Source organism: Triticum dicoccoides, chromosome 1A (assembly GCF_002162155.2).
Source record: "Triticum dicoccoides isolate Atlit2015 ecotype Zavitan chromosome 1A, WEW_v2.0, whole genome shotgun sequence".
NCBI lineage: Eukaryota > Viridiplantae > Streptophyta > Magnoliopsida > Poales > Poaceae > Triticum > Triticum dicoccoides.
Window position 1 is genome coordinate 109,255,619 of NC_041380.1, and position 8,511 is coordinate 109,264,129.

General features: G+C 44.1%; 2 protein-coding genes across 3 annotated transcripts; one reads left to right on the top strand and one right to left on the bottom strand.

Moving 5' to 3' along the window:
• Positions 1 to 1,792: 1,792 nt before the first annotated feature.
• Positions 1,793 to 4,192, bottom strand: LOC119365574. The gene is made up of 4 exons (XM_037631224.1): positions 4,040 to 4,192; positions 3,856 to 3,947; positions 3,663 to 3,753; positions 1,793 to 2,079 (listed from the first exon to the last, which is right to left on the bottom strand). Exons 1-4 carry the CDS (start codon positions 4,066 to 4,068, stop codon positions 2,049 to 2,051), a joined length of 243 nt encoding a protein of 80 aa, XP_037487121.1. The 5' UTR covers positions 4,069 to 4,192; the 3' UTR covers positions 1,793 to 2,048.
• A 69-nt stretch (positions 4,193 to 4,261) lies between these two features.
• LOC119365561 (mitochondrial ATPase complex subunit ATP10-like) lies at positions 4,262 to 7,848 on the top strand. Of its 2 annotated transcripts, none has more exons than XM_037631203.1 (7): positions 4,262 to 4,468; positions 4,585 to 4,643; positions 4,751 to 4,814; positions 4,934 to 5,137; positions 6,525 to 6,596; positions 7,117 to 7,277; positions 7,364 to 7,848. In XM_037631203.1, the coding sequence occupies exons 1-7, from the start codon at positions 4,334 to 4,336 to the stop codon at positions 7,479 to 7,481; spliced, it is 813 nt and encodes a 270-aa protein (XP_037487100.1). In that variant the 5' UTR covers positions 4,262 to 4,333; the 3' UTR covers positions 7,482 to 7,848. The 2 variants fall into 2 exon arrangements, with proteins under 2 accessions (XP_037487100.1, XP_037487108.1); XM_037631211.1 differs by having other exon boundaries at positions 4,321 to 4,468; positions 4,746 to 4,814.
• The last annotated feature ends 663 nt before the right edge of the window (positions 7,849 to 8,511 follow it).

An 8,511-nucleotide genomic window follows, 5' to 3' on the forward strand; every position in this document is an offset into this window, starting at 1 on the left:
GGTTTCATCCGGGATTTCGGAGGGGAAGATGCTTTTATTGGTAGAGGTAGCTAGGAGAGTCCAAATGAGGAGCGGTTTTCGGCTACGCGATCGTGATCGAACGGGCGAGAGGATGGAGGGGGTTTGGATGGGTTTTGGGCCACTTTGGAGGGGTGTTGGGCTGCAACACACACGAGGCCTTTATGGTTCCTCGGTTAACCGTTGGAGTATCAAACGGACTCCAAATGGTACGAAACTTGACAGATGGTCTACCGGTGGTGTACCAAGGCCACATGGCAAATCTCGGTCCAATCCAAGAACGTTTAACACTCGCACACGAAAAGAGGCAAAAGGGGACGCCGGAGGACATAGGAGTGTCGGATCGCAAAACGGACAACGGGGAAATGCTCGGATGCATGAGACGAACACATATACAAATGCGATGCACATGATGACGTGATATGACATGCATGACATGGACAAAATGCAAAACGAAGACAAAACCCAATCACGAGGGAATATCATAACTTAGAGCCGAAAATGGCAAGAGTTGGAATACAAATATGATAAGTTACATCCGGGGCGTTACAGTATGCCAGGAACTCACAATGTCATCAACGTGTTGCAGTCCTCCCCTGTCTTTGCCAAGCTTGTTGAAGGTCATTCTCCTCTAGTGAACTTCGAGGTCAATGGGCGGCACTACAACAAGGGGTACTACCTAGCTGATGGCATCTACCCGAGATGGTCTATATTTGTGAAGACTATCTCGAACGCTGTGCCAGGAGGCAAGAAGCCCCACTTTGCCAAGGTGCAGGAGGCTTGTAGGAAGGATGTCGAGCGGGCATTTGACGTGCTCCAATCTTGATTTGATGTTGTCCGGTACCCTGCTAAGACCTGGTCGAAAGATCAAATATGGGATATCATGACTTGCTGTGTCATCTTACACAACATGATCATCAAGAGCGAGCAGGAGATCCTCTAGCCGAAGTTGATCACCAGCTACCGGCAACCTGGACTGCCTACCTCAGTATGCGTCAGGAGATCCGAGACCCACATGTGCATCACCAACTGCAGCAAGATCTGACGGAGCACCTATGGAGGATCAAGGACGACGCCTAGCTCGACGTGCGATGATTTTTTATTTGTTGAACTATATAATTTGTATTGAACTATTTGATTTTCTGTGATGAAAAAATATATTTATATTGAGAATTCAACGTCGAGCCACGACGAACCATGCCGAATATGGGCCAATTCTCGCCCATATGGGGCCTTTATTCGCCGAAAATGGGCCGAAAACCGAGCCAATATCAGCGCATGGGGGCGACGGCCGGATGCCCAACCGCCCCAGCACCGATTGTACCGCTGGCTCGCCCTCAGGCGGCGATTTTTATGCCTCCTGAGGGGTCTAACGGCTAGAGATGCTCTAATTAAAGAACGGCTAGAAGTTTTGCCTTCGTCAGCATAATAAAATACACGAGCTAGAGAGTCAAAAAGATCCAACAACCAGCTAGAACGGTTGAACTACATAGTCAGATAACAATATCGTTCATACAACATAGATTTCATCAAAAGGATAATGCACCCTGACGGAAGGATCAGACACGACTGGTAACTAAGACAATAAGACTGTTCCTGCAAAAAAATAAAATTTAAACTGTTTGTTTTAGCTCAAAGTTACGCATGTGTGATGGTAATTCTTTGGCCTTCAATGCAAATCCTTTCAAACCGTTGCAGGCGTGTTACATTTCTTCGCTAATTTTGATCCGGAAAAAAACAAATGCCAACACATGATAACAAACAGACCAACAGCTTAAGGAGGAACAATAACTGCGATGAATAGAGAATTTGCAAGTGTTGCCAGGTGCATTGCTCTGGCAGTCAAGATTATTCTGGGTGCTCAAGCATTCTATCAGTATAGCAAACACAAACCTTGAATCGAATTAAGAGAAACAGGTAGAGGGCAAACATGCTAATATGAAAAATCAGTCACTCATCATCAATTTTAGACTTGCAATCGTCAAAAATTGCTGTCGCAAACTCATAGCTGGAGCTTTGGAAGGTATGATTCACTTGCTCTCCACGTCGTACAGTTCCGATCTGAAAAACATCAATGAGAACCACATAAGCTTATGTTCGTGAAGAAACTATATCTCCGAACTTGCGGACATGAACAAACCCATTTCATAAAACGTGGCAAAGGCTCTGACAAATTTGAGAAAAAAAGCACTGCATTTCCATATAAGGAATAAGAGATTAACATGTCCGTTAAAGTGGCCAACTATTTTTTTCCAATGCTATGTTTGGAAGTGGTTCAAAAAAATCAAAGCATCAGCAAACATCAGGGATTGGATTTGTGCATGATCAAATAACCCAATGCAGTCGAGGTAACTACCAGCAACACCATGGCAGACAAGTTTGCACAAGCAATAACCACAAGAAGGCTGAAGGCGCCTTTTCCAGACACAAACAAATTCAATAAACATTATATGCTAATAACCATGGCCACCACTATAGCTTAACAGCAAAATTCTTCTTTCAGATGCATGGTATATTGGAGACTCTGAGACCAAAATTAGCACGTAGAACTACATATGGAGCATTTCATAACAAGAGCATGGATTAGGAAAGTGCACACAGTCCATCAGTAACATCACTCGTACTACAATATATATCCATTTGCATCAAATCAAAAGTAACAAAAATGACAGGTAAGTCGTGGACTCATCCACCCATGTCTTAACATGGATCATGTGAACATAGCTCTTCGCCAAATACATTACACGGCTAACCTATAATACCACATCAAACAATGTTAAGCTTTCATGCAATCAAGGATAACGGTTTATTTCACTTGACGTGCCATGAGAGTTCCGATGTGTACCACTGTTAACTTTTGAACAGCAGCCATGAAACTACACATAACATCATACACTAACATAACTTGGAAGAAGGCATAACAAAAGCCAACCATGATCCTATCAAGCAAACTATAACAGAAGATTATCGAGCTCATGTTCCATTAGAGAAATCATGCTTCATGTGCTCAGTCGGTCATGGTTGGTTCATCGAATCACATCCCTTTCAGTTAAGATGAAGGCAACCTAAAAATTTGCACTGTGCACCATGTATCTTCTAAGTTTTTTTTCTCTTATAATCATGGTCAAGGAACTATAAATATCTTCTCTGTTTTTTCTCTTCTTCAATAATCGCGGTCAAAGTAATACAAATATTATGTATATGGTGCCCACAATGTGGTTTCTCACAAGCACCAGACAGGCTGAAAATCAAAAGATGATACTACAACCGACAGATGCAGATACGTGCAGCATTTTTATTTTTATTTTGAATTTGCCGGCAGCATTTTATATTGAAGGAAGCAGAGAATAACACATTACATAGCTATCCTAGGCTTATGTACTACACTACATGTGGTTGAACACTATAACAGCTTCCATGTCATATCCTCACAACATTACAGCCTCTCCTAGTGGTCTCACCGATACAATTATGCATTGACATACATACATCATGTAGTCGAAGTGACAGCCTCCTAATAGTACATATCGAGTAGCTAACAAAACCAGCAAGAGATCCTCACTGCAGCTGGCAGTGCTCACCTATCATAGATAAATAATAATCACAGCTAGGACAAGTGAATAATATACGGACAGAGGACGTACATGAGGTAGGTGCCATGCACGAATGCGCCGGCGAGGACGCCGTAGAAGACGCGGTCCCTCCACACCGGGTTATGCCGCAGCCCGATCCTGACTGTTTCTCACGCACGGGCAGACAACCCTAGTTAGCAAAAAATACGACCCGAACGAGGAATTACGGCACGGGAATGCAGGGACGGGGACGAGGGATGCGTACTGAGGGGCAAAACGGGGGCGTAGATGAGCGGGAGCAGCATCAGCACCGGCGGCTTCCTCTGCGGCGGCGGCGGGCGCCTCGCCGACGGATCGCTGCTCCGAGACGACACGGGTACATGAGATCGACCGGTGAGCGGCGCTGGACTGGCGATCAAGAGACATAGACTGGGAATGCGGGTACTTACTCGAATTCCGAGGAGGAGGAGGACGCCATGATCGGGGGGCGGAGAAGGATCGAATCGAGCCGGAGGGGAAGCGGGTTTTGCTTCCTGTGTTCAGCGCTGCTGGTTTTGGGAGTCCGCGGTTTCTAATGGCGCCGGCCGTGGCATAGAGTTATTTCGTTACCGCAGCATCGGTCACGTAAACGAAGTGTACGTTTTCCAGCTGCGTTTACATTTCAAGAGGTCGTGCACAGGCGGGCTCGGCGCTTCGGTTTTGCAGCTAGACCTCCTCACCAGCTTAGATCGGGAGCGGCGGCGATGATGCTGAGGGCGCGGCGAGCGGCGGGGCCGCTTCTCCGCCTCGCCGACGCAGGCGCCGCTGGCGAGAGGATTTGCGGCGGCGCGCAGCCCTCTCGCGCGGTGTTCACCCGTGGATTCCTGGATTTCTTCAAGGTAGGCGCTCCGGTTTGCTCTCTACGCCCCCCTGCTACTCCCTGCGACTGCAATCCATTAGAGGCTTTATTTAGTCATTCGGTTTTCTCGTGATGTTGGGATGAACGGATGATCAGACGTGGAGCAAGGAGACCGCCGAGGATGCGGAGAAGAAGGCAAAGGCAAAGGCCAGGCTGTAAGGCTCTTCTCCTCACATCATTCCTACTGGTCATATTGCTCTGCTGTATGAGTGCATTGTGTGGTTGTTTAGTTCTGAGCCTCTGATTGATTGGTCTAGTGCAGTACTGATGAGATGAGCAGGGGGTACTTCCAGGACATCTCCGAGATCCGTAAGAACGCCGGCAAGGTATAAATGGCATCTATAATTTGGTACTCCGTTATGTTAATTGAATAGTAAGCAGTAACTGTTGGTGACGTTGGATGATGGGAGATTTGGATCCTCACATTGTGACTGAAATGGTGTAGATTGCGGTGGCGAGTAAGACCATTATCCCAGAGGTCGCTGCTGTGAAGTTCCCTAATCTTGCTTTGGAGTCCCCTGCTGGCAGAGCATTGCAACTGCCGCTTGTTGCGTCTCCTATGCTAGACGGTAGTCATGGGGCTGGTGGTACAGTGCCGGTGGTTCCTGATGCGGCACTGGTGTGCCTTTCGTTTCGTGCAAGCTCGCAGGTATGAGTGGCTGCAGCACATTCGGTGCTGTACTGCTACATATTCCATACTTACATATGTAAATATTTAATTAAAAGTTTCTTTGGAAGTTAGAACACTGTCGGAAATAACTGTATTAACTGCTTCAACTATTTCCCAAGATTTATTAGAAGTTTACGGTGACTTTAAAGTTAGCACATGTCTTTTAGTTGCAGTCAAGCATCTCCAAAGAAAATACAAAAAAAAAAAGCAAATGATGCCAGACAGGGGTGCGTGGAAGCTTGCTATCGATGTGCCAGAACCATGAGTTGGTTGCGAGATCTTATGGGTTTCACCTCTAGCCTACCCCAACTTGTTTGGGGCTAAAAGCTTTGTTGTTGTTGTTGTTGTTGTTGTTGTTGATGATGCCAGGTGCATAGCATTCATGTTTTCGCTTTTCACTTGTCAGATGCAAATTAGAAGGATAAATACTGTCAGATGTTATACATTCAACGTGGTATTTAGAAAATAACCAATTAAGCGATTTTGTCTGTCTCTGCTTATGATTTAACGAGTTTAGTGGTAGATGAGCTCATATATCCTGAGAACATTTTAGCTCAACTATAATTCACTAGAGCCTCTAGCATTTCCTGAGCCAAGCCAGGTTTAAGCTTATCCAGAAAGGGTGTAGCTCCAGCCCACCTGGGACTGCCAAACTAAAACAAGTTGAAATGATGAGTGACGCGTTTCCCTTTTCTACGGCTATGGTCATGTTTCCTGGGCTCTGTTTGTGTATACTAATCCACCATTGATCCAAAATCCAAAATATGTTTCTTTTGAATACCTTTGTTTCGAGTAGTATTGATAATTACTGGTTAGTAGATATAGTTCATTTTGTTGTCAGGAACTATAGTTTGTAGGTAATAAGATAACTATGACTGAGCTTAATGCAGTATGGAAATCACACCATTCAGCTCCTTTGTGGAATATTTCCAAAAGTTGCATCCATTTGTCTTGCATATATTCATTACATACACCACCAAACGGATGTAGAAATAAGAGGATGTGCCAACAAAAATCCACTGTTATGTGCAAGGTCACCACTCACCAAGCTGCAAAAATGTGTAGCCTCACATTTCTCTCTGTTACATGTATTCATTGTTAGAAATTACCATGTGAAGTTCACAAAATACAGATGGCAACATTAAGTTACTCGTAGTTGAATCATGGGCAGGTGCACAAAAACAAGTAACATATGCATTAACGCAAATTCATCGATGGTTAAGTCATTACCCACAAGTATAGAATTCTTACTTGCCATACTGAGCTCTGGTTTCATTTTTTACATTGCCAACTTCGATATATGCTCTTCAAGGAGGGATGTCCAATGGAGTGGCTCAGTAGCTGATTAGAGTTTTTTTGTCAACAGAAAATGGCAGAGTCGTGGAGCTTACCCTTTCTTGATGCATTTGGTGCTAATGGAAAAGTTGAAGCGTACGAGGTATTCTTACGTAATTATTCTCAGTTTGTTACACAGTGTGAAGTATGTTTGTGATGTAAAGCCATGCAAATTACCATTTACCCTTTTTTTTCAATCTACATGAGATGGTGCTTTATTTGTTTTTCTAGAACTTCCATCAAATGTGTATGTAACACCTTGTGAATTGAGCGAAATTATTCATCCTTTCCTTTGGAATGGTCTTGAACAGCAAGTATGTCATTTCTCTTTTTGTCTGTCTAAGTGTGTGGACATATGTTATATCATTTGTAATGTTCATTACTTTACTTCCTTTATTGTGATTTGGTCTCTATTTTCTGGAGTTAGATGCGCTCATGTAGTCATTTTACATTCTTGCATCATGGTGTCTGTTAGAAGACTTGTCTTGACTCGTCATTTGAAAATAAGTATTGATGGTATATAATTCTTTGGCGATAATTAAGTTAAGAGCTTCTGATGGGCTGAGGAAAAATGCCTTACATCATGCCAGGCTGCTAGCTGAAAGGAAAGCACTATGTTCCAGGTCTCATTTATAGATTCATGGCTGTTATCATCAAGTCCTGTGAGGCGTGCATTCCTGAAGACAATGAGGAAATCGGACAATCCACAAAGGCATGCCGTCTATGCCTTTGGAGACCACTATGACTTTAGGAAGGAGCTTCAAATTGTAAACCTTCTTACCGGGTAATGTTTCCCTCCCCTTTAGGCTTTCAGTAAACTAGAAGCAGAGGTTCTGGTTATGACAAGGTTGTTCAATTCTGGTACTGCAGGTACATATACCTGGTTGATCGCCTGGGTAGGATAAGATGGCAGGGCTTTGGAGCTGCGACGCATGAAGAGTTGTCATCGCTAACAGCATGTGCCTCCATCTTGTTAGATGAGAAATGAAATTAAAAGGCTTCTTAAACATTGGCCATTTTAGGGTGGAGAAATTTTGTTTGGTCGTGGTTTCTAGGCTGTTTCGCCCCTTTTTCCCCCTTTTTTCCTGCACGAGGGACAGTTTTTTCTCTGACAGATAACACATACTATATGGATTGGCTTGTTTTCTGCAATCCAAGTCGCATAATAATGTATTAATGTAACAGAATGAGTTCTCAGCATGGATTGGATGCACCAGAAATAATTGAACTGAAATACTAGCCTTCTTAGATCAAATAGTGAAGTTGCTTGGATATAGCATGTCCTGCATTGAGGGCGATATCAAACTTGTATAACTTTTGACTATTAAAATATTTAAAATTATTCAGATCTGTAATGTGACTATTATTTTCGGATTTGTTATGAAAAGAACTTGCGTACTATTTTTTTGTGACGTATACATATTGAAAGTTTTGATCAAATGTCTATGTTGGAGATCGTGTCAATTAAAGCCTATCGTCAAACTTGGTTCTTATTTATTTATGGGAAAAAAACATCTGCGGCAGGATAGTTTTCTACTCGTTGGCTCGTCAGCACACTAGCTACTCGCACGAGCCTGGCAACCTGGTGCCGGCGCCGATGTCCCCTCCCGACGTCGATCGCACCACGCCATACCCCATGGCGACGAGGACCAGCACATGTAACATCTCCTCTTCTCCACCGAGCTCCCATGCTCAACCACCTCCACGGCCCACCTCTCTCTCCCAGGGCCAAGCTCATCACAGCCCCTACCACCATTTGGAAGATGTCAATTATTTGGCTGAAGATGGTGGCAAAAACATCTCCGGCGAGGTTGCCAGGAGCATCAGGACTCAGTTACGCTTTTGTTGTATCATTTTGGTCCTGGTTGCATAAAGGGAGGACCATGTTAATTTTTTTATTTTCTTTGGGGTCCGTTGTGCAGTATTGTAACTCTTGATATTTTTGCCCGCTTCGAGGATCTTCCAGTCCCTCCCCCTGTTAAAAAAAGGCTGGAGACCCAAGGGGGGACGAGGGGGGG

Coding starts and splice junctions, on each gene's coding strand:
- LOC119365574 (XM_037631224.1), bottom strand. CDS start 4,068: ATGGCGTCCTCCTCCTCCTCGGAATTCGA. Junction 3,948..4,039: donor TCCTCCTCCTCGGAATTCGA/GTAAGTACCCGC, acceptor GTCTCGGAGCAG/CGATCCGTCGGCGAGGCGCC. Junction 2,080..3,662: donor GTGCATGGCACCTACCTCAT/GTACGTCCTCTG, acceptor GATGTTTTTCAG/ATCGGAACTGTACGACGTGG.
- LOC119365561 (XM_037631203.1), top strand. CDS start 4,334: ATGATGCTGAGGGCGCGGCGAGCGGCGGGGCCGCTTCTCCGCCTCGCC. Junction 4,469..4,584: donor GATTCCTGGATTTCTTCAAG/GTAGGCGCTCCG, acceptor ACGGATGATCAG/ACGTGGAGCAAGGAGACCGC. Junction 7,278..7,363: donor ATTGTAAACCTTCTTACCGG/GTAATGTTTCCC, acceptor CTGGTACTGCAG/GTACATATACCTGGTTGATC.